Here is a 27899-nt window from a genome sequence, read left to right on the forward strand (position 1 = left end):
TAAACACAAAAGAAAATGCAAATGAAGTGTTATTATAAGTTTATCAAATGGATCATTTTTTTCATTCACCAAAACTTACAACACAAAACTAATTACCAAAGTGAAGATTTGGAGGACTTGAATGTGCCAAAAGGAAACCCAAATCCACAACAATATCATAATTCTAACAACTACATACAAGTTTCACATTTTTTTAATGTGAAACAAAACCACACAATGATACAACCGGAGATGTGAAACCGATCAAACTTCATGACTGGTTTGAGCAGATGTGGGAGGAGGAGGAGAAATCGCTTTACCACGCCCCATTGTGAACCCCCTCGTCCCATCAGGCATTTTCGGGCCAGGTGGTCGCTTTGAGACCTCAACAGGATGATAATTATGATGAGAAGATGATGAAGCTGCTGGTGCTGTTCCATGTCCTGTGGCAAAAATTACAAAAAAATTGGTTTTAATAAATGAATTTTTGCCCTCCTTGGTTACAAGAAGTGAAAGAAATGGACTTTCTCTAAGAAAAGTACCAATACCGTTGCCACCTTGATGATTCTGTCGCCTTCCTTGTCCTCCACCTCTGCCTTTGTTTCCATTTTTATCCTTCTGATGATTGCCACCATCCTGAAAATGGTTAACGCAATTATAAACAGCTGCTTGGATCCTGGTATGATGGCACATCGAAGTGTTGTTCCCAAATCTTGCTTTGCAATAAGTCACCAAAGATGAGATCATATAATTATAGTATTAAGATGGAACTTACATCATCAGCAGTATTATCAGAATGAGGGTGACGGTGATGCTGATGTTCACGCGTCTTTTTGTTCTTCTCTCCTTCAGTTTGATCATGAACTCGGCCTGTATTATCCTTTTCTTTATCGACTTCTCTCCTAGCTGGTCTTCTCTGTGCAAACTTTCCCTATGATGAATAATCCATTGATTAATAAAAGTTATAATCTGATTCCATATGTATTTTTAAGTTGAAAGATTCTTCAGATATTACTTACTGTCTGTTCAAGAAGCTTAACTCGCAACCCATTTCTCCAGTCTTGCTCATTATTCAATGTAGCTGCCTGCAACCAATAGTAAGAGTTGCTAACCACACACATTCCTGAAAAAAAGAGAAAATATACTGAGTCTAAGATTTTTTTGACACTAACCGCTTTTTCAGCTGCCTCCACCGTTTCATACTCCACAAAGGCATGTAACTATAGCAAAAAGAAAAAGAAGCTAATTATAAACAAATATTTGTGCTTGTGATTCCAAATAAGAAAGTTCTCCACAACGTTTCTTACTCTGGTTCTGATGAATTTTTCCTTCTTAGCACCCTTCTCTGGTTCTTCAGCAGCATTTGGATCACATATGGATACACTTTTTATGCTGCAATTGCAGAAAAATGTTATTTAGTATGTAAATGGACATAACAGGAGAAAAGGAGTAACAAGATAGATAACACCATAGCCTACCTTCCAGCTTTACCAAATATCTCCCGAATATTCTCATCTGAATGATCCTCTGGCAAATTTTCTACCAAAACAGTGAAAATCTATGGCACACTAATTAGGAACGAATATATCTCAAAGGAAGCAAAGAAACACATTAGTCAGACAGAAAAAGAAGAGCCATGTTTGAGACAATTGATACCTTCGGATCCCTAACCTCAGGAAGAGGACTCAGCCGCTTCACCTTCTTCTCATCAGAGCTAACAACCTACAGGTTGACCAAACAGATAATTAACCTCTGTTTTCGTTTCATCAGGTATTTGATTTAACTTTTCTACAGCTATATGATTACTCCAATAACTTCCATTCATACTACTGTACAGAAGCTTACAAGAAACGATGACTCCTTTAAGGCTGATACTATCAAAGCATGATCTCGAGTAAGCTTCTTCATTTTGTGGAACGTAGCAATGGTAGAAATAGGAACTGCACAATGAAAAGAAAGCCATTGAAATTGTTCTTAACAGTTCCATATTCCAGCGGCTATAGATAGTCATGGAGTAACATCAACATAAAACTACTTTATTTCCATCAACAAGTAATAAATTTTTAGCAATTCGAGTTTAGCCAACTTAAACACTACTTTCCATGGTTCTGCAAGAACAGGTTTGGAACAGGAAAGAACCCACTATAGTATATCAATGGTCACAAAGTCTCATACTTTCAATGAGACATGTTTCAAGTATCAGAAAGTTTCATAACAATAGCGAATCCTCAAAGCTGGTCTCATAAACTCAAAGGGTCTAATGCCTATTTCCAAGTGAAAGAAAAAAACTCACCAAAGCCTTTTTTGTTTCTCTTCATAGCATTCAGAAGAAATTTGTCAGTAGGCAAATTCTCGTCACTAAAGTAGTATTCAACCTGCAAAAAGTAGAACAACACTAGATTCAGCAATAACCTAAAACCAAAATCCTAAGCTAAATGTGCCATAACCTAAAACCGATCAAAGAATCAAACACCGGAATATGAATAGTAACTTCACTAATTCCAAAATTTCACGATCAATTCCACAAATAATCTTGGAAACTTGAATTGCAATAGAGATTCAAAGTTTCAAAATCACTTGCCTGTCTAATGATCTTCTGCTTCAACACATCGATTGGAACAGCAGCAACGTCGGTCTCAACAAGATTCTCGCCGTGATCCTGATCGCGATCCTCGCCGCTATTTCGCTCGTGGTAAAAGTCATCATCCGACGGAGATAAAGACGGTATCTCCGAGACATCAACAACAACATCATCGGAAGAAGATTCAGCAACTGGTAACGAATCAACTTCAAGTGACGGCGATTGCGTTTGGGAAAAATCCGCGGTCGCGTCTTCTGGTGCCTTAAGAGGAACGGCGTCGGAGATGGAAGGGGTTGCCATCTTCTCACCGGAGCGAAGAGGAAGAGAAGACATAAGAGTCGCCGGAGAAGAAGAGAAGAATCCTCCCGCCCACTTTCCCTTTTTGCCCTTTAGAGTCTCTCTTCCTCTTACCTCTCAGCCGACGCGTCTTCTCGCTTCTCCGGTTTTATATGTCGGAAGACTTTTTCCTGAACGGTCAAAGGGTTATTTTCGTCATTTTATTCAAACGACATCGTTTTGATTCCACTTGGTTCGAGGTAATATTGATGGGCTTTTTTTGATATAGAGGCTTTTTAATTAGAGTTTTTGATTAGCCCGGTAAGCTTTTAAAGGAAATCATAGCAATAGTCAATAGAGGCTAAAATTTCATGAAAAAAAAATCATGAAAATGTATATTGATTTACTATAAGAAGAAATGAAATTAGCCATGCACTTCATATTCGCATGGAGTTCGCTTCCAGAAATATAGCTACCCCTAGCCCCATTGGGCAGTTGATGGGCTTGAATTAGCCCATTTAAGAGGTTTTGATTTAGTCCAATTAGATAGTGTTCATATATCTATATATACATTTTTGGATGACTTTTAGCAAATAAATCCTGGAGTTGGAATGTATTTACGGATGAATGCCATTGGCATTAATTATTTAAATTTGAAAAATATTAATCAAAGATATTACCAACACGATTTCGAGAATCATAAATTCATATCTTCCTTAATTTTCTGAGTCATTAATGTGATAATCTTTAGGAAATATTTCTCTGTAAAAAAAAAAATCCACATTAATGAAGGCATTAAAATCGACACTAACAATTAAATTATTTAGATATTCAATTATTTTAAGATTCTTATATCTTATTTGATATTTTTTTTTAATATCTCATTCTTTAATTACTGCGTTTAGAATTTATTGGTTGTTACCTATTTTTTGGTGAAATTTATTGGTTGTTACTTAATAAGTAATTATGGTGCGTTTATTTTAGTTAATATCTAATTTAAAGGATTTGTTTTCTTTTATTATTAATAAACGAATAACATGTATAGAAATAAAAGATTTTTCTTGCGACTCCATAATAAAAATATTAAACTCTTATTTTCTACATTTCTTACACATAATATCCTCTTATTCAATAACAAAAAATATATATTGCATATTTTTAAAAATATTTATAATATTTAAATTATATAAAAAGTTTGTAATATTAATATTATTTCAACTCTATACAAATTTAATATATATGTATATATATCTTATGGGAACCATTTAAAAGAAATTTTTAAATTGACTTGAATTATATAGCTTTTAAATAAAAGTATTATTAAAAAGAAAAATAACTAAATGATGTTTAATTTCACGGGACGGGTAATATGATGGGACGGGTTTGGGTTGATATTTATAAAAGATAGTATACCACGGGTGAAATCCTAAAATTAACAATCAAAATAATCTATCAAACAAATTACATTTTGATTTTTTTAAGAAAATATAGCCCCGCGGTGTACCGCGGGTTAAAATCTAGTTTGTATTGAAATCAAGAAAACATTATGAAATGTGTAATTGATATACTACAAGAAGAATAAAATTTATTGGCGTAAAAAAATTATTTGTTAGTAAGATGTATTGTAATATGTGAGTTTAAACATGAATATTGATTCATCGACGACAGTAACACATACCACTATTACTATACCACTAATTCTAGTCAAAATTAGCTAACTTTATATGAAAAGTTGAATTATAGCTCAATATATTGTAATAATTGATATATTGAGTAGGTGTAGTTTTGTGGTTTCGGTCTAAAAGTTTATTTTCATTGTATACTACTCTGTTGTATTTGATTGCGAATCCTTAACACTATTTTTACGTTTTGGTTAAGAACTTGGTCATATACGGAAAAATGATAGATAGATATACACATTTGTAAATGATGTGACTAATCGTTGATCGGTTTGGATTTGAACCCTGAATGATTAGGACATGAGAGAAAGTAATCATTAGACCACTTCTATTGGAATGATGACTCGGAGATTTAAATTTTATAGCCTCTCTTATCAACCACTTAGAAGGAATGTTGATCTATACACTAACATATCGTCAAAATATTATTTACCAAATGATCACTATATATACATGTTGATAATGACCAACTAAGAGTGATTTGTTATTTTGTTAAGTATCACACTATAAGAAATATCAAATAAAAATAAATAAAAAGTACTCCCTCCGTTTCAAAATATAAGTCGTTTTAAAAAAACTTTTTTTGTTTCAAAATATAAGTCGTTTCTAAGTTTCTATGCAAATTATATATTACTTTAATATTTTATAATTATTTTTATTATGCAGTCTCTTTTATGATCGGCTGAACTTTTAAAAAGTAGATCTTCTTAATCGGCGTGCTTTTAGCTAAAACGTCTTATATTTTGAAACGGATGGAGTATAAGGCTAGAAATATGATTTCACTAGAAATATGATTTCCCATATAAGTGTAAGAATTACTTCTACATTTTAAATATATTTGTCTACTAGGCAAAATAAAGGGGAAGTCAAAATGTTAAAATATGATTTCAGTATTTTATTACTTTTACATGTTAAAATATATTTACAAAAATGTTTTTACTAAATGAAAACCTACGTACTCTAATGGTCTTGCCACATTAAACAGAATTCGATATAGCAATTAAATACTAAATAACTATAGTTGAATTTTAAAAATATAATTACGTGAATTCCCGACTTCGACCCTGTGTATATCTATCTAGTTTTAAAGGAATTGAAGATAAATTTGGACCAAATAAATGAAACAGTATAGTTGCATGCCCATGCATGTAGTTTCTTCTCGCTTGCCTTAAGATGCGATTGGCTAAGTTATTTTTTGGTCCACAATTGGTCCTCCACCAAATAAATGGGAACATTTATATTCTCTCCTCTCTTTCTACAATTTGTATATATGGAGTCTATATCAAGTACAAATTCTTTTACTTTTGGCTGTAAATGATAAATACATTGTTTGATCAAGATTGTTATTGATAATATTATTATAATGAGTAAAAGGCTTGTTTTAAGGCATCTCATTACTTTTTAAAACACAATCAATTTATATCGTACACACATGTTGTTTTCTTTTCTAAATTAGAATATTTGATGTAACGACACTAAATTAACACTAGCAATGTAGATAATATTCGACATAATCAAGTACTAATCTTCGATGAAACTTCAAAGACAATTTAGCCCGTACTAATTTGTTGTGTATAATGTCACAACGTTGCACGAGAGAATAACAATGATTATTCCAATTGTTCGCCTAGATAGAAGATATGCAGTACATATTCTGATTTGCAGTACTTTTTGAGCATTTTTTGAAAACAATTTATCTTAGAGAAATTACAAAGATAATATATGATTTTTACTAAAAATATAGAAACAGACTTTAAAATTCTGTATTCTTTAAAAAGTCCATTCAGCAAAAGGGTTTTAGAAAATCATTAGGGTTTTACTCTTGTTAGTCTTGAGAGATTTTTGAGTTAGAAAAATTCTCTTTTGTCTTGGTCTCAAATTTGGTAAGGGCTTCTCCAATGAGACGCCATCCCACTATATTTGGTGCAAAGTGTTCTCTAACGTGACGCCATAAACGACGGGATAATTTTTTTTTTGGTGTTTTATGAACAGTGTTACACCATATTGTATTTTGATTTAAATACTTTAATGAAATTATTATTTATCAACTAAAAATCAAATATACCATCAATTTTTGTATGTTTTTATTTTTAATAATATGTACTTTAAAGTATAATTAATACTTTAAATCAAATATACCAACGGTAGAAGTTGAAATGGCGGGCGATGATGATGCTCGATTTCAAGAATTTTTAGCTCGACACAGGCAAATTAAAGACCAGAAAGCTCATATTGAACTTCGAAATGCATTAATTGAGCACTTGTGGACGGAATATACTAATTCTGAGAATTAGTACAATGTAATTTATTTTCTGTTATTTTAATTTATCGATTATAATCTTATATTACTTAAATTAAAATAAATCAGTTACAAAAATTATTAGTATTTATCAAACTATTAAAAACTAGTGAAAATCTAAAATTTAATAATTTAATAATACTAAATTTATTTTTGGTGTGAGATTTGGTGTTAATGGTTAGAGATGAAAAAAAAATAGTACACCAAAACACAGTGTATTGTTGTTGGAGTTGCTCTAAATGGTCGAGTTGACCATATCCAAAAACCTTTACTCATATAGATCACGTGGAAGTCACGTGAGACTCGGTGTCGGGAAAACCTAACCATCACGAGCCACGAGGGAGTAGTGAATCGTGATGATTTTTCATTGCCATCATTGTTCTAAAATTTGCCTGATAATAGGGACGAGAAAAGTCAGTGTCAAATTAAGAGGATTGGGGACAAAATTGGAGGCTATAATAAATTTTAATAAGGAAAAAAAACATGTATAATTTCGCATTTGTTCCTTTTAGCATTAATTTTGAAAATCAGAAGCTCTCGCGCTTCCTTTTTTCTTTTTTTAGAAAATCGAAAGATAGGTGTGAATCACTGAATCTTACAAGAGAACCATTAAAATGTTTTAATGATTTTCTAAATAAAGTTGCTTAATTATCAATCATTCCCTGATAAAAACAGTAACCCAAAATGTAGCTTTCGTTGTATAAAAATAAACATAACATACCCAAATAAACATAACATACCAAAGTTCTTACTTCTACTGATATTTTTACCATGTCATCATTCATATAATTAATAATATTCAGTACTCCTACAAGAAGTTGTTGTTGTATATGTTGTTGTCATCATTCATCATTCATATGTTGTTGTATATTAGTAAAATATATTTTATATATAAAACAATTACAACTAGCTACAAGAAGTTATTCACCAGGACTGCACACAGCTAACAAAAAATAATATATATATACACATATATTTTCTTTTCTTTTTTGTCAAACAAGCTTTATTCACTTAAAACCTCAAAAGAGAGAAGTTCATACAAGCTGAAGATAAGAAAATGCAATAGGAATAAAGATAAAGGCTAGCTCCATGAGTTTTCCAAGATGATGCTCCTCTTTAATTAACAACTTCCCAAAAGAAAACTTTCCAGGGGTTGCTTGATTATCAATCATGGTATCTTATGGTGAATCTGATTTTCTCTTTTCAAAAAAGCATCTTACCATCTACGAACACATTTCAATTAAAAATGATATTATAACGTTTATTTTTATAGTCCACGTAACTTCTTTTCACCTTTTACATTCTAAATATTTGCTTTATGATCATAACAACTTTTTAAGCGTAGTTAGATTTTCCACAACTATGGCGTAAAGAACTTTGATAAAGAGAACCAACTACAAAACAACAAGCATTTCTCCACTATGATCGACGAATTTAAATATAAAATTTTATCGAATGCTAAAATATTCGACCTAATCAATATATGACTATGTCAAGTCACTTGTTAGTAAGTCAAGAAAGTAAAACTTGAGATCTTCACTCTTTTTTTGAACTAAAGAGATCTTCACTTTTTATGTACCAGTCATCCGTTTCATTTATCCATGTATATTTTTTTCTGTAATACTTGTTTACTGACTATTAATTTCAAATTCGTGAGAGTATATTTTCAGATAATTTACTTTATAATTCTCATATTTATTGATCATAATCAAACTTTACAATTCATTACTTAGCTAACACTTTTGATGTTAGATATATATCCTTTAACAAAACAAAAAAAAAAAACACTTTTGATGTTTGGGGATTTGGTTTCGTTCATCATTTGTATATGATTTTGCTGTATACTTCAGTAGTTCTTATTCTCACACTTCTAGTGAAAAATGCCAACTAAAAAACATCTAATGCATGATTCTTTCGTAAGGAATATTATTTATAGGTCTCACGGGTGAAAATATACTTTTGACTCTTCGAAAAAATGAAAGGACTACAATATTTCGAAACTCTATCAAATTAGTCAATCAAGCTACCATCCATTTTTTTTTTTTTTCAATTAAGCTACTCGTTTTAGTTTAAGGTAAACGTATCTAATATTGAACTCATTTTCGAGAAAAGAAACACATTATGGTTTCTTTTTGACCTACTGTATATCTTTAATTTACCGAATAAAATTTATATTTTGAGATATAATTATAATCTTTCATGAATGATGGTTTAAAAAATACTGAAGTAGAATTTTAACATTTGCCGACTACATTTATTTATTTGAATATATCCATAATAATAAAAAGGAATTTATAAAATTTTAAATTTAGTATGTTAATATCAGTCTCTTTTTTTAGGATAGCAGTCATAATTATTAGAGTTTTTTTACAAGAAAACTAGTACAACCAATCATTAATAGTCATAAGTTGTCAAATGCATTGAAATTTGCAAAACATCTTATAATATGAAACAAAATAAAATCTTTACAACATTTTTTTCTTTTTTTTTGTGCAAAATCTTTAAAACATCTAATCTAATGAAATGGAGGGAGTACAAGATAATGTTAACTGCTCAAATTATTACAGTTTTTTTACAAGAAAACTAGTACAACCAATCATCAATAGTCATAAGTTGTCAAATGCATTGAAATTTGCAAAACATCTTATAATATGAAACAAAATAAAATCTTTAAAACATCTTTTTTTTTTTTTGGTGCAAAATCTTTAAAACATCTAATCTAATGAAATAGAGGGAGTACAAGATAATGTTAACTGCTCAAACTATTACAGTTTTTTTACAAGAAAACTAGTACAACCAATTATTAATAGTCATAAGTTGTCAAATGCATTGAAATTTGCAAAACATCTTATAATATGAAACAAAATAAAACCTTTAAAACATCTAATCTAATGAAATAGAAGGAGTACAAGATACACTAGAACTCTAATTCTTTTTGAAACTTGAATTATTAGGAACAAAGGGGAGTGTATTTTTTCTAATATTTAAATGTGATAGTACCATATTTTTCTAAATAAATGCTATTTTAATTCTTTTGTCGGAAGGAAATTAAAGCACCTAATTATGGGGAAGAAAATTAAAGAGCAAACTAACAGAACTTTCTGGTCGTGTGGTTCCTAGAAAAAGAGAGTTTTGAAAGGCTTAAACCGTTCTTAATTCACAGAATCACAGGCTATATATACCTACCCAACAAAAAACAAAATATTAGTGATTGATTTAATTTTTGCTTTACAACAAAAAGTTTCCCACGTTGTAGGACAATCACGAGGATCTTCCTTACGATTTTGACCCTACTCGTCATTAACTACATGAACCTAATTGCGTTAGACACACACACATCCTACAAACATTATTGAATCTAATTCATCACATGTTTCAAAACCTAAGCTTATAGGCCAAACTATAAATGCCATGTTTGATTAAAGAAATACTCCCTCTGTTTTAGTTTAGTTGTCGTTTTAGGATTTAATTTTTTGTTTCTTAATAGTTGTCGTTTTAGGTTTTCAATGCAAATGTTTTGTAAAAATTCCAGTTTTATCCCTATTGTTTTAATGTTTTGACCAATGAAAAAATTATAAAATATCTTAATAAAGGGTAAAACATAAAATTTAATGGTTTTCTTAATTTCTGTGAGAAAACCTTAAACGACGACAACTAAAACGAAACAGATGGAGTAATTTCTAAATTTATTCGGAAATACTATAGTTATTCCTATCTAATTAATATTTCCTGATTCTATGCAACTCTTAGGTAATTTAGGTATCAAATGGTACATTACGCGAAAACAGTAAGAAATTGCAAGTTTTACACAATAAAAAATGGAAGGACCCATATGAAGCCTAACTTTTAATGAAGACGACAAAACAAATCTCATAAATCATGCCGAGATTACATGAAACAAAATCACTTATGCAGTGTCTATGACTCGTTAATCATGTTGTCCCGTTGAAATTATGGGGAATTATCTTGTAATTTGTGTTAAATCAATCTTTTCTTCTCTTAGTAACATGAGAAAGAGGATCAACCCGGGATATTCCATCCATAACGAGTTAACGACTATACTTACAAAACATTAGTAAAAGCTTTAGGTTATTGTTAGTAGATTGATCTTAAAGGATTAAAAAAAACTAGGTTTTATTGTTATAGGTTTACGGATTCTTATATATTTAATAAATGTTTGTGTCATTGGTTTGAGGATATTATAATTTCATTTTTTTTTTTTTTGTTTTACACAAAGTTAATTTGGCTATCACTATTCTACAATTCTATTAAATTTAGTGTTATTGGAGTATGGATATTTTTACATTTTTATTCATAAGACACAACTTTCAAAATATTATAATACACCTCCATTAGATTTTTTAATATATCAAAGCTTTAAAATTTCAATAAAAGTCTCAACTCCCTTTATAGGCTAATAATGATCATGAGAAGGGTTAAGAATACATTAGTTGACTTTTTAACTTAATGGAAGATTTACTGGAAAATGTCTCTATCTGTTATCTAGTATTGGACCCGTTAATAATGTGCAATGTATAATGTGGGGTACTTAATTAATACCAAGAAAAATCTAGATTTTCTAGATAGCATATTTAACCAGAAAATTAATAAATTGTAGTGGAATAGACCAGCATGGTTCAATCTAGTCGTTACTATTTTATAATACCAATCCAAAACCTAACCTACTAAAATCCAATATGACTACAAAGACGGTTTTGAAGATCAATTCGCGGTTAACCATCAACAAAATAATAATGTTTGACGGTAGCTTTGGTTCCACTCGCCAAACATATACAGTTTATATATATTTTCTTTTAAAGATCTTACAGGTATAAAACAGGTTTAGCCCAACCGATTCCAAGACGACTTGTGATGGGGCCACAATAAAATCTTAAAATATAACTAACAAATTTTTGGACCCTACACTTAACCAACTTAAATTTGAGCAGTTAACATTAACAACCAACTAGGAAGACAGCAAGTAGCAAACTTAAGCTGTTAACGATTTCCGGTCTTAGGCCACGTAATGATATTGGTACTGTTAAAACAAAACCTATGTTAGTTACATAATGATATTGGTATATACGTATCTCTTTCAAGATTGTCTCTTACTCTAAAGGCAGGTTCAATTCTCCATTGGCCCTTGCAAGATTTTGGCCACATTTTATTCATTTTCTTTCCAAAATATATTTTCTCTATTGTGAGTTCGTGATATCTTTGTCAATTTGTGAATTACTTTTTTTTTTCTCCTTTTTGACAAGAATTGTTTTTAGATTTACATTATAATATTATTTTTGGTTAAAAATGATAAGAACTTGGTAACAATTCCACAATTGATCTAGTATATTAAAAATAAAAATAAAACATATATTACATTAATAATCCATATGTATTTATCATTTTTACGTCATTTGGATCAACAAATCCCGATCCATAGTCAACTAAATCCTACAATGTGGGGTAACACGAGTACCTGGAATCTAACTCTGATAGAGAAAGCTACATATATATAGGTGAACATTTAACCGTTTGACTAAAGACACTTCCGTATTTTTTTCTAAACCATTTTCCTAATTTAGAAAATATAATAAAACATAAATTCATGAGAAAAATATGTAGTATAAAGTTTTTAAAATTGAAGGCCACCCATACTTCTACATATACACGAAAGCTACTATCAAGGAGAAGCTTTAAATCAGAAATAGAAGGACAAACAGTAATTTGTAGACGATTATTTTTTAAACAATTTTAATCTTAATCAAGTGGTGGTTGTGTAGGGGTAAAAGATTAATTAAACAATAAGGAGTAAACTCGTTTTTTCTTGAATTTTAAATTTTGTGAATTTGGAAAAATGCCCTATTTATAAGTTTTTGTTTGAAAAGTACCATATCCTTGTTTTTCTTTTAAAATCTATATTAAATTACTAAAACAGCTTCATGATTAAAAATAATTTACATGTAAACCAGAAAAATCCATTAATTTAGTTTTTAAATTAATATTTGAGTTAACTAACAATTTTAAAGATAATTCTTATCTTAAAATTTCTTTTAAACAATATAAAATAATTGTGAATTCACCTATTAAGTGATTCTATATTTGACTAAAATTTAACTGTTCATTATAACTTACAAAATCTCTTGACTAAAATTACTTTTGATTAGATTTCTATTGGTTTTTGGGTACTCCATCTCTAATAAATAACACATGTAAATAAAACAAGGGCAAAAAGCTATAAGTTATACATTGATCTAGTTAATAACACATGTATACATCATTCAACCGATGTTAAATAGTAATCTACGTTTATCTTATAATTGGTGCAGACTTTAGAGTTGAAGAATTAGCTTGTTACTTAAAGATTTTTTTTTATATAACATGACAATATTAAGGGATAGCCACATTTTAGACACATTCAAAATCATCATTAAAAAAATGTAAGTTAGACTGAAAAAAACTACTAATATAAATTTTTTTTTGGCAAAGCTAATTAATCACCAGAAAATAATATAAAAAATTAGCTCATGATATGGTTTCTCTTTGGAATCTCTCATTTATTTTATTTTATTTTGTTTTGTTTCTACAATGATATAGTTAGTGGTATTAATGTTAAATAAAATTAGGACTCAGGAAGGCAATAAACAAAATATCAACAAGGAATCACGAAAGATACATTCGAACGGGCTCAAATCGACGCAGAAACAAAAAGCTTTGGAATGATTTAATAATACAAATGTGGCGGAAAAGTTTGAAGAATTTGGCATTCTATACTAGCGAACGAAAACAAAAGTTTAGTCAAATAGTTAGAATTACCAACAAATCAATATTCGTATACGAATGTGTTTTGTAAACCATGATTTTTCATAACTTTATTCGAAGTTGTTTCAATATTTTTTCCCTCATTTCTCGTTCCTATTGTAGAAAAAACTCCTGATTCTTTTTTCTTTTTTTGTTAATTTTTTTTTCTTATGTCAATAACCGCATTAGAAAAAGGCTATCACATGTGCATTTTCACAGAATGTACAATTCATATCTATAATTTATCACCTTTTTGTTAAAAATATATATAGCAATGTATATATATATATATATGTATATATATATATATATATATATCTCATTTATGTAATTTTCTTTAACATGTTGTGTTTGATATATACTCTAGATTTGTTCATTCACAGTTTATCATTTCTAAATATATTTCGTCCTATGAGTAAGATGTCATTTAAATTCTAAAATCAAATTTTATATTTTTGTTAAAACGCATAAATTAATTATTTAAAATTATAATATGTTTTCCTTAAATAGTGAGATATAAAGAGTCTAGCACACTAGAGAAATGAAAATATAAAGGGTTTATAAGAAATTAGTAAATCGAATCAGAACATGAGGGAGAAGGGAGGGGCCACCATACCGACGGGACGTATGGGACGGACAAATAATCAAGTGTCACGACACACATGAAAAAACCCACCACGTGAAGATCTCCTATTGGTATGTTTTCTCCTAAGAGCACCCACAGTGGTGCATGTGGGTGTATGAGTGTGAGTGTTAGTTTAATAATAAAATAAGGTTAGAGGTTACTTAATCAAAAAAGCATCCTGATAAAGAAACAATTTCCATGAAAACAAACAATTCAAATGCCATTTTCAGAACCGATCTTGTTCCACGAGAAACTAAACAAGGCATTGATGAAATCGCCTAGACCCAGAATCAAGTAATCTGAAGCAATCTAGCCCTTGAAGTTTCTTAATTCATGACATGAAAAGAGAAATTCACAAAACTGTTCGAAATTGATGAATTTAAAACCCTAGACTTTTAATTCGCCCAAATATCAAAGTTTCTCGGCAACGATGTGGTAAGCGACGAACCAAAATCAGTTCATAGAAGAGTACTCTAACCTCAGAGAGAGTTGATCGGAGGGAAACAAAGAGAGACGAAAAGCTTTCCGCGATTGCCTGCGAATCCTTCTCAACCGTTGCAAGGGTTCTCAAAATCTCTCCTTGTTTCAGCTCTGGTCTTCCTCCGTGATCTTGTTCCGGACCAGTTTCCTCCGACGAATTGTCCTCCACCGGCCGAACCACATCAGTTTCAGCTTCGGCATCCATTTTCCGGTGAGTACTCGATGTTGCCTCCGTTTTTTTTATTTTTACCCAACAAAATAAAACAAATTTTCGATATTAAAATTGGAACCAACCGAATTGTGACAGCTGTCACTTACACTTGGGTGTAAGATAACACTCGACTTGCGACTCCAAACTCACTATTACAATATTTTCGCTTTTTTTATTAGTCACATCCGAGGGAAAATTATCCCACTGCGTATGGCCTAAGTATAAACCAAAGTCAAAACACAACAAAGACATAATGCGTGCGAGCCAGCGAGTTTGTCCGAACACAACAAAGACATAATGCGTGCGAGCCAGCGAGTTTGTCCGAGTGAAACGAGAGTTCGGGTTTTCACTTTTTAGAGAGCCTCATAGTCGCTCGCTACCTAGATTCGGTTTCTCCACGTAAAGAAATTGGTTCACGTAGCTTCTACAATATTATATAAGAGCATCCCACGGGTGTTTTTTATGGGTTTCTTACAAAAAATTTTAAAGTTAAAAATAATTAAAATAAATGAAAACAACAAATAAAGTTAAGGATTGTTAAGAGTTGGCTTTAATATTAAGATTGTTAAGAGCTCCATATGTGTCGTTTTCTGATTGGGTCAAAAATATTAATAAAAGAAAAAAAAAATATGCCTTGTATGGCAATGGCAAAAATTTGGTTTTTTATATGTATTTTTATATGTCTTGTATGTTTAATTTTTTTAGGAAATTATAATATTTATTAAGTTTTATCAAATAAAAATGTTTATAATTTTTATTTAAATTTTTTTTTTTTTAAGAAACCCACTTAAGGACTTTACCATTAGACAAAGAAATTTTTAAGGATTCATCACAAACTCTTAACTTTAAAATTATCATAATTTATGATCCAAAAATGAAAAATGTTTAAGAATCCTTTTAAGGATTCAACCATTGATGTTGCTCTTACCTGTTTAGGTAAAATAATCTGAGTTTGAGTTTCCCTTACGTACCATGCACAAAAAGATTAAAAAAGCTTAATTAATTAAAATGAAAAAAATATTCATTAAATGGACTAATGGAGTACTATATCTCATGTTAATTTCTTGTGTTTTAAGCTAGTAGTAGAAATATATGTAAACCACTATCATGAAGTGCTATTATTACCCTAATTATTGCATCATTGCAAATAAACTTCCAAGTTTATGGCTGTTTAGGAAATTCAATCCAAAAAGAATACAGTAAACTTACGATTGGTTTTGCGGACTAGAATAAAGAGATAGACATATACTTTTAAGTATAGTAGATGAGAAAATAATTTCTACGAAAGAAAAAAATTATACTCTGGCCCCTTAAATATTCTGTCAAATGCCATTTTATTTTCTTTATGATCCTGCTTGGTCCATTTCTGGATTCCTGAAATGAACACACCATAATTTTCATGCCCATTTTTGTCCTCCCATTAACACTCACCAAACACCAAACGTACCTTCCTTCTTTTTATATATGTGTCTATATATCACTCCCACCTTCAAATGCTAAGAAAGTGGACATCACACCCTAGTCATGAATCTCATCAAGTAGAAACCTCCAAATAAACAGATTGCGTTTGCTCTTCTTCTTCTTCCTCTTTCGAATCTTCTATTTTCGTGTCAAAAACAAAGAAAATATGATGATATCTACCGCAAAAGCTCAATGTTTGCCACTTAAATTCTGCCTCATTTCTCAAGATTTTTGATTTCACACACTTACTCATTTCCGCATTTTACGCCTTTTCTTCACCATTGTTGCTTCTCGCATTGAAACCATATTGGTTTTGCAGCGTTAATGGCGCACTGCGTCTTCTTAAACCCGTTAACCTTTCCCTGCCAAATTTAATATTTTCTCAACCAAAAAAAAAGAGATAACAAATGGGTCACAACAAGTTGCTATAAAGGTCCCAACAGAAGAAGAAAAGAGAAGTTTGCCCGTGTCAATTTGTCACAAGCTTCATCACTATTTATAACTACCTTGCCAAGAAGATAGCCTAAAAAGGTATAACAGTTTCTTTGTCTATAGCGATCATCAAAAAGATGTCGATCTCTCGTACCCGAAATTTCTTCCAAAGATTCTGTGTCGAGGAATACAATATAGACACCATAAAACAGAGTAGTTTCCTCTCTGCCGATCTTCTACCATCTCTTGGAGCCAGAATTAACCAATCTACTAAGCTCCGTAAACATATAATCTCTCCTTTTAATCCACGTTATAGGTACTTTTCTCACCTCTTAAACTCTGTTTTCAACTACTCACGTTATAAGAATTTTGAACTACTCTGTTTTCAACTACTCACGTTAAAAATATTTTTAACTACTCTGTTTTTAATCCTCTGCTTTTGTGGAACAGAGCATGGGAGATGTGGCTAGTCTTTCTAGTTATTTACTCAGCTTGGATTTGCCCATTTCAATTTGCTTTCATCACCTATAAAAAAGACGCGATTTTCATCATCGACAACATTGTTAATGGCTTCTTTGCCATAGATATTGTTCTCACCTTCTTTGTTGCGTATCTCGATAGCCACTCCTATCTTCTAGTTGACAATCCTAAAAAAATAGCAATAAGGTGAGAAACCTTCTTTCTTTCTTTTTTAACTTGAAACCTTTTATAGGTGAATCAGAATCTCAAAATATGGTTGGAAATTGTAACATTTTCAGGTACCTTTCGACGTGGTTCGCTTTCGATGTGTGTTCCACAGCACCATTTCAGCCACTGAGCCTCTTGTTTAACTACAACGGAAGCGAACTAGAATTCAGAATTCTTAGCATGCTCAGATTATGGCGTCTCCGTCGAGTTAGCTCGCTGTTTGCAAGGTTTGCTTCTATGCTAACTAAGAGACCATACTCCTCTTAGGGTTTGATTAAGAAAGTGCTTACTCATCTCTAACTAACTCTTTCCTTTGCTTCAGGCTTGAGAAAGATATTCGTTTCAACTACTTCTGGATACGGTGCACAAAACTCATTTCGGTTAGTTCCAAAACAGAGCAAAATGAATATCATTTCTGAAATTCTCGTTTCATACCCGTAACCCTACATATTTAGGACATTTGTTCCAATGAGTCCAATATGAGACTTTTAAGTTTAAATTTTTTGATAATTTCTATATACATTTTTTGAAATTTTTCGAAATACCTAATCTAAATTTTACTTTATCCGAATTAGTGAGAGATTTTACCTCACCCGTTATCGAAATTTTTCGTCCCGTATTATATTAGGTATAACTCGGGTAGTCCCGACCGGCCGACCCATTTGTCTTTTAAATGGACACCTTATTAAAGCTAGTGACTTACTGGTGCTTGTTGATCTCAGGTCACTTTGTTCGCTGTACATTGTGCTGGATGTTTCAACTACCTGATAGCAGATAGATATCCTAATCCAAGAAAGACATGGATCGGTGCCGTGTATCCAGATTTCAAAGAAGCAAGTCTCTGGACTAGATATGTGACTGCTCTTTACTGGTCCATTACGACATTAACGACCACGGGATATGGAGATTTGCATGCTGAGAATCCAAGAGAAATGCTTTTCGACATTTTCTTCATGCTATTCAACCTCGGTTTGACAGCTTACCTCATTGGAAATATGACCAACCTCGTTGTTCACTGGACTAGCCGAACCAGAACCTTTGTAAGTTCGATCACTTTCTTTTAGTCTAGGCATGTTCATTTCGGATAAAAGAACGGTTGAGCAATGAGAGTAGCAAGTAGGGTATATGTGTACTCTTGAGTATTTTAAGTTGACCAAAATAATTTTGAGCATTATTAATCTGTAATTATTTGTGTTAAACAGAGGGATACAGTGAGAGCAGCTTCAGAGTTTGCTTCAAGAAATCAACTCCCACATGACATACAAGACCAAATGTTATCACACATTTGCTTAAAGTTCAAAACAGAGGGCTTGAAACAACAAGAGACCTTGAACAATCTGCCAAAAGCAATCCGGTCAAGCATTGCAAACTACTTATTCTTCCCCATTGTTCACAACATTTACCTCTTTCAAGGAGTTTCTCGTAACTTCCTATTTCAATTGGTAAACTTCTATATAATCTCTAACTTTTCCTAATAATGCAATATCTAGAGGTTACTAACTCCATGTACCTTTTTCTGTTCTAGGTTTCCGACATAGACGCCGAGTATTTCCCACCTAAAGAAGATATAATTCTACAAAACGAAGCTCCTACTGATCTTTACATTCTGGTTTCAGGAGCAGTGGTGAGTGAATTATATCGGTTATTCGTAAAAATGTGAATAAAAGCCTAGAAATCTTGTAACATTGTGTAATTGTTACAGGACTTCACATGCTACGTTGATGGACATGATCAGATTCAAGGGAAAGCAGTTATTGGAGATACGTTTGGAGAGGTTGGAGTTTTATGCTATAGACCACAACCATTCACAGTAAGAACAACCGAGCTATCTCAAATACTACGGATAAGCAGAACATCGCTGATGAGCGCAATGCACACTCATGCTGACGATGGACGAATTATAATGAACAATCTATTCATGGTATGTGAGTTATTATAAAAATGTATATATAGTTTAAAAAACAAACTCAAACTCATTTTTGGCTACAAAACTTGCAGAAACTTAGAGGGCAACAGTCAATAGCAATAGATGATTCGAATAGTGGTCAAGAAAACAGAGATTTCAAAAGCATGGGATGGGAAGAGTGGAGAGATTCAAGAAAAGATGGCTACGGTTTAGATGTGACGAATCCGACCTCCGACAATGCTCTAATGGATGCAATGCACAAGGGAGATACTGAATTGGTTAAGAAGATAGTTAAAGAACAAAAGTTAGAGAGAGCCAAAGAGGACATATCAAATAGTGAAACCGCTGGAAGAAGTTACGCCAACGATTCACCGAAAAAAGATCCATATTGCAGCTCAAGCAACCAAATCACCAAACCATGTAAAAGAGAAGATAAGAGAGTTACCATCCACATGATGTCACAGTGCAAGAACGGGAAGTTGATACTCTTACCATCATCCATTAAAGAGCTTCTAAGACTTGCAAGTGAGAAGTTTGGAGGCTGCAGCTTCACAAAGATAACCAATGCGGACAACGCCGAGATTGATGATTTAGATGTGATTTGGGATGGTGATCATTTGTATTTTTCATCAAATTGAGTTTGAAAACTCGACTTCATTTATAGAGCATGAATATCTATCTGCAAGTGATGTATTCTTTACTCGGCTTCATAGAAAAGTTAACATTAAATTTACACACTTCAACATGTTTATATAAAAATAATCAAAATAAAAAAAATTAGTTTTCATTACTTTTCAAATACTCCATTCGTTTCATAATATAAAATGTTTTGGAAAACTTTTTAATCTAACATCTTATATTTTGAAACGGAAAGAATATATTTTATATTTATATAACAAATAAATAAATAACTTATTCTACGAACATGGACTGCATGCACGCAGTACGCACATCGGATTCCTCAACCTACTCATTTTACACAAAATTCCCATTTTACCCTCCCCAATACTAATTCTCCTTCTTCTTTCACAGACCTAATTTTGTCATTTCATCTCTAAAATTTCCACCTCTATATAAAGCCACCAACAATCACGACCACAAATCTCATCGAAATGTCGTCTCAAGAAACGAAATCAGATCAAAGAGAAGGAGCAGAGATCTGCAATGGCGAATCAAACTGCAAACAAAAAGCCAAAGAGATCTTATCAACCATGAATCTACCCAAAGGACTTCTTCCATTAGACAACATGACAGAGATCGGTCACAACAAATCAACCGGTTATGTCTGGATCAAGATCAAGAACAAGGTTCAACATCGGTTCAAAGCCATCGGAAAAAACGTATCGTACGATTCGGAGGTTACTGCGATCGTTGAGAATCGTCGGATGCGACAGCTTACTGGGATCAAAAGCAAAGAGATTCTGATTTGGGTTACGATCTCTGAGATCTTTGTTAATGATCAAGATCCGACTATAATCACTTTTGCTAATCCTACGGGACTTTCACGTACTTTCCCCGTCACTGCTTTTGAAGAAGACGAGTGATTTTGATTTTGTCAACGCTCATTATGATACTTTTTTTTTTTTTTTTTTTTTTCGACACTCATTATGATACTTTGCTTAGCTAAATTATCTCTCTTTTCTTTTTTTCTTATAATTCCTTTTGTTTAGCTAAGTTCTTTCTTCAACATCTGATTTCTGCATCTTTATAAAAACTAATAATATAGAAAGACAAAATTCTACAACACAGAGTCTGAGTTGGGAGAAAAAAAAAAATTACTCTTTCTTTTGGAAATTTTGAGATTGTGGTGATGCATGTATACTACTGGCAAAAATGGTAAGAAAATGAGATGAAAAATACAATTCTCGTCTCTTTGGTTCGAAATATTAGAACATATAGATAGTGGCGGACCCAGAAATAGTTTTTACCGGGGTCATAAAAATTAATAAAACTATATCATATCATTATGCATAATTATAAAAATTATTTCCCAAAAAATAAGGCATTTTTGATATAATAAGATGAAAAAAGAGGTAAAATTTATAGAAGAGATGTTCAAAAATTGTCAAAAAAAAATATATATAGCCAAATGTGTAAAAATGGGAGATTAAACCAGGAGAAAGGGGTGTCAATGGGCAAGAATTTGTCGACTTAGCTGCTTATTATCTAAGATTATGCTACAAAAGTTTAAATATATTTTTTTAACCTGTGTCAAGCCTATTTTTTCAATGGATCCGCCAATGCATATAGAATTAGTTTGATGTAAATATAAAACCGGTTGGTTCGGTTCAAATAAAACTGGTTATGGTCTACTCGTGTAGATATTTGTATGAATTTTTCCACAAAATTATTACGGATTTTGCCAATTATAGAATAATATTTATAGATTTTACTATTTTTGAACATTTAAAAATTTTAAATTTACAATTTGTTTTTGCTAAAATACATATTTAAAAATCTATAATAATCCTCTAGAAAAGATCATTTAATATCTAATGTTGAGAGTGTAAAACACATGTTAAATCTTAAGAATGACAAATCGACTAATAGAACGCATGTTAAATTTTAATCGACTAAACACATCTAAAATACATATTTTATAACAATACTAAATCCTAACAACAAATGGAAATGACTAAACTCAAATATAGTTGATAAAACACATACATTAAATTGTATTTTTAAGTGGTCAAAAATGGCAAATCGCCACTCCAACAAATGGCAAACTCATAATTGATTCTTGGGAGACTCATAAAAATGCCCCTTTTTCAATATCCCTTTTCAAAAATGCCATCTTTGACTGTCTATTTTTAAAAATACCCCTTTTTATGTACAAAATGACTAAATTACCCTTCTTTTAATAAAAGATATCACAAATATATAAGGAAATATAACAAAATTAGGTCCACAAAATACAAAATATTTTTTGGCGGGAAAAGTGATCCCTCAATTTTTTCCGTCAAAACACTTGTAAAAACTTTAAAATACCTTGTAAAATTTTCCCGTAAAATTTTTTCCCGCCAAAAAATTTTCCCGCCAAAAACTTTTTTTTGTGGGAAAAGTGATTTCGTAATTTTTTTGGCGTTAATTTTTTGGCGGGAAAATTTACAAGGTATTTTAAGGTTTTTTACAGGGTATTTATAAGCTTTACAATGTATTTTGAACGGTTTTCCAGCGTATTTATAAGGTATTCATAAGATATTATAAGCTTTTGCAAGCTATTTTATAAGGTTTTACAAGTTATAAGATTTTACAAGTTTTTTATAAGGTTTTACAAGTTTTTTACAAGTTATAAATTCCTTATAAAACTTTATAAGTACCTTGTAAAACCTTTTAAAATACATTGTAAAACCTTACAAAACACTTGTAAATACTTCGTAAAACCTTTAAAATACCTTGTAAATTTTTCCCGCCAAAAAAATTTTGCCAAAAAAATTGCGGAATCACTTTTCCCGCAAAAAAAAATTTTTGGCGGGAAAATTTTTTGGCGGAAAAATTTTTACGGGAAAATTTTACAAGATATTTTAAAGGTTTTTTACAAGTGTTTTGGCGGGAAAATTGCGGGATCACATTTCCCGCCAAAAAATATTTTGTATTTTGTGGACCTAATTTTGTTTCAAATAAGGGTAAAATGGTTATTAAAAATTAAAAGAGGGCAAACTTAAAAATGGACTCTCAAAGGGGGCATTTTTGAAAAGGGGTATTGAAAAATGGGCATTTTTAACAATTTCTCTTGATTCTTTTTCCTCATACATATCTAAACATTCAAAAATTTAAAATTAGATCTCAAAAAATATTTTCATGTTGTGCTCATTAATGTGATAATATCACACATAATTACGTACATACAATGATACATATGTAATACAACTTGGTTAATTAACCTATCAATGAAATTATATGGACCAATTGATACATATCGATCGGATTTAATTATAAAGATAAGAAAAGAATATAGTTTGACTCGAGAGGCTAATAGCCTAGGTCTCTTTCTCAGTTTTTATACTATGTATTTCAACAAATATTCGATCTAAGGACGGATTTATTGTAACAAGGTTTTTGGTTGAATAAATTTTACATTTATTAAAAAATAAAATAAAAAAATAAATAAAAATAAGAAAAGAAAAAATCAATGGTGAGATTCAGCCCCACATATCCGTGAGATAATTCTTACAGCTACTACTATTGAGAGACCAAGATTCATGATCTAACCATTTTCTTCTCTTTTGTATTTTCCTCAACGATTCTTGTTTCTGTTCTTCTTCTTGTTCCTCGTATGTAGATGTCTCAATCTTCTTGAGATTGTGTCTGTATTCAACAACTACTTGCTCAAACACTTCAACTTCAAACATGTTCATTTTCACCTTAGGGTTTATGTGATCTCTCACAAACGCAAATGCTAATTGATCTCGCGGGTTAAACGCTTCTAACTCGTTGAACATGAAGCACGAGAATAGGTTGCTTCTGATTCCGTGTCTTCGCAGTATCAACGCGGTATCTGGTACATCTAGTGCAAATATCAATTAACATGAGAAATCAGATTTCTTAGGAACATTAAAATCCAATGAAAATAAACTTGCAAAGATAGTATCATCCATTCATTATATATTGTAAATGACGTAATAATCTTCTCTTGGACGGACCAAAACCACCAAACCACTTGCGGTTGGGACCCTAATTAACTTGATCTTATAACATTTCTTTCACTATCTCGTACTCTCATTGTTGTGTTATATGGGACCACGTCGTTATTCTTTGATTGCAACTATGATTTTATTTTATTTCTGAAGGAATATGTCCAACAATCAAACAAATAAAAACAAAATTACAGCTAGAAATTATCCTGCGAAATTTTGTTGTTTGTATATTATAATCACAAAAAATCATCTATATTACTATGGAATTGGCACAAAAAAAAACTCTCGAATTACATTACTATTATTTCCTGACTTGTCTATTGCCAATTACATAAAAATATAGACAACTATATATTCAGATATATACTAACGGATCAATTAAGTTATCTCTCTACAATTTGAATCATTGAAAGTATAGTTTTCATGATTACCCGTGAATCGAATTTTCAAAAGCCACGGGAAAAAAGAACATAACCTAACCAATTAAAGCCAATCTTCATGCATAAGACATGACTCTTTAGTCTTTAATGCAAAGTAATATACACCAACATTCTGGACAAAGGAAGGTATATATGTTTTTCTTTTTTTTTTTGGTATGGAGGTATATATGTTTTTCTAAAGATTATATATATTAATTAATATTATTTTAACATTTAACAACGGGGCTCAAACTAGAAATAATACATAAAAACAACTTTAGACCAAAAATTTTATATATTAAAAGAGATGTGAAATAAAAACTGTTATATGTTACCACAACGCCATTTTTTTTATAACCATTAGAATATTTAATTTAAAATAAAAATTGTAAAATACACTTGATGAATGTAAACTTCACTATTTTTTACTAACCAATAACTTAACAAACGACAAAACAAAGTTCAAGTCTAAGATCATACCAATATTAATTTGCAAATAAACTATTACCACACAAAAAAAAAAAAAACATATTATTACCATAAGCTTGCACGATAAATTTAGAACGTAACATGACTGAGTCTACTATCTAACTATGCATATATAGACAAGTGCTAACAATTATACTTTGAGATTAAACTAATAGATTTATTTTTATATTGAAGCTTACCTAACTACCTATATACGGGTAAAGAAAACTAATCATCATTAATTAACCATAGAAAAATGAAAGCTTTTGTTCGTTATGATTTAGGGAAGATTTTATTACCTGTGGGATATGGTAACTTATGAGAGCTCCAAGGCTTCAAACCATGCTCACAATAAGTCTCCATTTGAATCCTTAGCCCGTCGACGTCGCCCCATTTCTTCCACCTAGCGGTAGCCATAGCTTCCTCCATTGTATTTACAAAAAACGGATGTTTAGATATCGCCATATCCACTTCAGGCACTACCAACATTGAATGAATTAGAAGTAGCGGATCGATCATGAGCTGAATTTTCGCATCAACCCATATACTAAACTTTGAGTTTGGAAACAATCTATGTATTAGATACTTTGGTATAACCCCGTTCATAGCCGGGTTAAGGTATAGGTTTTCGGATTTTGAGATTTTGATGACTCTCCATGCGCCGACTCTATAATCTTTTGGATTGTTTTTGAGGATGACATTGTGGTGGAAGAGAGAATTTAGGGTTTTATCGTCGATGAACATGTAGAAGCAAACGGTTTCTAAGGTTTTAACTCCGAGTCCCACTGGTTGTCTAATCTTGTCATGGTCGTTAAAAATAGCTGATGCAACTACTAGTCCACATTTCTCCATCTCAACTCTATCTACCAAAACAGAAAACATTAGAGAAAAAAAAATCAAATCAAATTTTTTTTATATGATATTATAGAGAAAAATGAAACAAGTGATGTCAGTGAAATATCATAAACTAAACAAGCGTAACGTAAATGAGTTTATAATTTTGAATAAATGCTTAAAGATTTGTCTAATTTACACAAAACAAAACAAAAAAATCAAATTATAATCATACCGTTATGATCCTGATTCTCTCCGGTTTACTCGGTGTATTGAGTTTTGACTGAATAAAATGTTGTATAACTCATAAACCAGTTACCGGTTAAACCGGTTAACCAAAATCTTTTTACTAAAATGATGATAATCTCACCGGAATTGCTGACCGGAAAATCTCTGAAGAAGCCGCATGGAACTTCGATGTCAATGTTCGAATGGTTGAAATAAGAAAATCTCTTCTGAGTACTAAAATTACCACCGAAACTCTCACTTTTTCCATTAATGTATCTCAAATTTTCTTGTGATGATGAATCACTCAAGATACTCTGTATCTCCTTCAACACTGTCCAATAATCTGATTCACATAAAACAAAAAACAAAAAACAAAAAAAATAGAATAAAAACAGATAATGTGAAATTGTTTAATCATAGAAAATAGAGGAAATGTAAGAAAATCCAAACTCAGACTAATTTGATTTTTTTTTTTCGCTATTTAAAGCAAATTATAGTGGCCAACAATATTGAAGTCACACTGTGAATCCATGGCCACTAATCAAAAATGTTTTATTTTATCTAAAAATCAAACTTTAGTGAAAAATGAAAAATTAAAAATGAAGAGATTGTTAATTACCTGAAAAGAAAACAGGGGAAGAACAAGAAGATCGATGAGTGGGAAGAGCATATTTGTGTTCACCATAAGAAGAAGGATAAGAGAAAAGTTTTGGTTGAATCGGATCAAATGGCGAATATCGAAAGACGCATTGGTTTCTTGAGAGAGATACATAGAGGAATAGAGAAAGAGTAGTGAATAAGTAGAGAAGTGAAAAACAGAGGAGTTTTGATCGAGCATAGAGCGGTGGAGATAGTGTGGTTGTGATGAATTTTCCCATCGGAAAAAGAGAGATTTATGGTTTATTTATTATTCATTTTGTTGAGAGTGATTGGTGTTGAAGATGAAGAAGAAGAAGAAGAAGGAAGAGAAGATCTTCATTTGAGTTTGTGATGTTGATAATAAACTGAAAGTTAGAAACTGTAGCAGCTTTTTAAGGTAAAGCGTTACTAAAAAAAAAAAAACAAATCTTATTTTATTATTTAGTAAAAGCACAAAAAATCTATATAAATCGGTGTTTCTAAAATTTGCATAAGATTTCTATTTTTATTATGATGTAAATTTTGGAAGAAAAAGAAACTCCTCTTAGGATTTGAAATGATTGTAGTAGACAGAGCGAATTATATAATCCGTTCTTAAAATGAACCGTTCTGTTTTTTAGACAAACATGCAATAATTTACTATAGAACAATTTTTTATTTTTATTTTTATATGTTTGCATGACTAGGGATTAAAATATATGAATAGTGAATCAAAAGCGGTTTTATCAGAAATCTTATTGGTCTGTTCCATGTACAAACCATTTAAAGCTACACTTTTTCAATCTTTTGTTTTATGTCAAGCTTACAATTTTTCAATAACTCTCCATTTTCAGGCTTACAATCTTGACAGTGGTTGAGGCTCTGGCTGTCAAGATTTATCATTACAATTGCAACTTCAAACGGTCAAGAACCCTCGCGAATCAAACACATTCACACAACACCAAAAGTTATATGAGTTCTCCAATTTGTATGTCTCGGTGAGTCTTTGGTTACAGGTTCTGTGGGGGACAAACTAAGCAACAAGAAAAGAAGATGGACAAAGATGATACTCTGAAAATGGATGGTGCTGAAGCAAGCGACCTATACCTAGCCTTCGGAGCAAGAGCCAGGCCTATAATTGTAGGAGGGCGCGACGGTTGCCGCAAAACCTAAGGCACGAGCCCGGGTGGAGCGGCCGTCGGTGCATATCTTGGTAGTAGATAGTAGTAGCAAATATTAAAACTAGAGCTAACAAGTGCTCTATTTGTAACAAACTCATCCCTT

At 31.4% G+C, this 27899-nt stretch overlaps 4 protein-coding genes across 5 annotated transcripts; 2 read left to right on the forward strand and 2 right to left on the reverse strand.

The window, feature by feature from the left end:
* Window positions 1–14: 14 nt before the first annotated feature.
* Window positions 15–2979, reverse strand: LOC9299491 (la-related protein 6A). 2 transcript variants are annotated; one of them, XM_021022964.1, is made up of 11 exons: window positions 2561–2979; window positions 2273–2354; window positions 1825–1919; window positions 1636–1701; window positions 1458–1537; window positions 1287–1371; window positions 1152–1199; window positions 999–1064; window positions 755–910; window positions 522–615; window positions 15–422 (listed from the first exon to the last, which is right to left on the reverse strand). In XM_021022964.1, the coding sequence occupies exons 1-11, from the start codon at window positions 2891–2893 to the stop codon at window positions 244–246; spliced, it is 1284 nt and encodes a 427-aa protein (XP_020878623.1). In that variant the 5' UTR covers window positions 2894–2979; the 3' UTR covers window positions 15–243. The 2 variants fall into 2 exon arrangements, with proteins under 2 accessions (XP_020878623.1, XP_020878628.1); XM_021022969.1 differs by having other exon boundaries at window positions 528–615; window positions 2561–2978.
* Window positions 2980–16476: 13497 nt separating this feature from the next.
* LOC9301277 (potassium channel KAT1) lies at window positions 16477–20148 on the forward strand. The gene is made up of 9 exons (XM_021015464.1): window positions 16477–17134; window positions 17269–17484; window positions 17577–17732; window positions 17828–17885; window positions 18228–18545; window positions 18708–18947; window positions 19031–19129; window positions 19208–19426; window positions 19504–20148. Exons 1-9 carry the CDS (start codon window positions 16956–16958, stop codon window positions 20047–20049), a joined length of 2031 nt encoding a protein of 676 aa, XP_020871123.1. The 5' UTR covers window positions 16477–16955; the 3' UTR covers window positions 20050–20148.
* Window positions 20149–20487: 339 nt separating this feature from the next.
* Window positions 20488–21080, forward strand: LOC9299492. Its single transcript, XM_021034990.1, has 2 exons — window positions 20488–20972; window positions 21013–21080. Exon 1 carries the CDS (start codon window positions 20524–20526, stop codon window positions 20953–20955), a length of 432 nt encoding a protein of 143 aa, XP_020890649.1. The 5' UTR covers window positions 20488–20523; the 3' UTR covers window positions 20956–20972; window positions 21013–21080.
* Window positions 21081–23435: 2355 nt separating this feature from the next.
* LOC9299493 lies at window positions 23436–27009 on the reverse strand. The gene is made up of 4 exons (XM_021016025.1): window positions 26617–27009; window positions 26140–26340; window positions 25235–25798; window positions 23436–23918 (listed from the first exon to the last, which is right to left on the reverse strand). Exons 1-4 carry the CDS (start codon window positions 26873–26875, stop codon window positions 23554–23556), a joined length of 1389 nt encoding a protein of 462 aa, XP_020871684.1. The 5' UTR covers window positions 26876–27009; the 3' UTR covers window positions 23436–23553.
* Between the last annotated feature and the right edge of the window lie 890 nt (window positions 27010–27899).

The sequence above is a fragment of the Arabidopsis lyrata genome (assembly GCF_000004255.2).
Source record: "Arabidopsis lyrata subsp. lyrata unplaced genomic scaffold ARALYscaffold_8, whole genome shotgun sequence".
Lineage (NCBI taxonomy): Eukaryota > Viridiplantae > Streptophyta > Magnoliopsida > Brassicales > Brassicaceae > Arabidopsis > Arabidopsis lyrata.

Coding starts and splice junctions, on each gene's coding strand:
- LOC9299491 (XM_021022964.1), bottom strand. CDS start 2,893: ATGTCTTCTCTTCCTCTTCGCTCCGGTGAGAAGATGGCAACCCCTTCC. Junction 2,355..2,560: donor AGCAGAAGATCATTAGACAG/GCAAGTGATTTT, acceptor TACTTTTTGCAG/GTTGAATACTACTTTAGTGA. Junction 1,065..1,151: donor TGGAGGCAGCTGAAAAAGCG/GTTAGTGTCAAA, acceptor TATTGGTTGCAG/GCAGCTACATTGAATAATGA.
- LOC9301277 (XM_021015464.1), top strand. CDS start 16,956: ATGTCGATCTCTCGTACCCGAAATTTCTTCCAAAGATTCTGTGTCGAG. Junction 17,886..18,227: donor GGTGCACAAAACTCATTTCG/GTTAGTTCCAAA, acceptor TGTTGATCTCAG/GTCACTTTGTTCGCTGTACA. Junction 19,130..19,207: donor TTCTGGTTTCAGGAGCAGTG/GTGAGTGAATTA, acceptor TAATTGTTACAG/GACTTCACATGCTACGTTGA.
- LOC9299492 (XM_021034990.1), top strand. CDS start 20,524: ATGTCGTCTCAAGAAACGAAATCAGATCAAAGAGAAGGAGCAGAGATC.
- LOC9299493 (XM_021016025.1), bottom strand. CDS start 26,875: ATGGGAAAATTCATCACAACCACACTATCTCCACCGCTCTATGCTCGA. Junction 26,341..26,616: donor TTCCCCTGTTTTCTTTTCAG/GTAATTAACAAT, acceptor TATGTGAATCAG/ATTATTGGACAGTGTTGAAG. Junction 23,919..25,234: donor TAAGTTACCATATCCCACAG/GTAATAAAATCT, acceptor TATTTGCACTAG/ATGTACCAGATACCGCGTTG.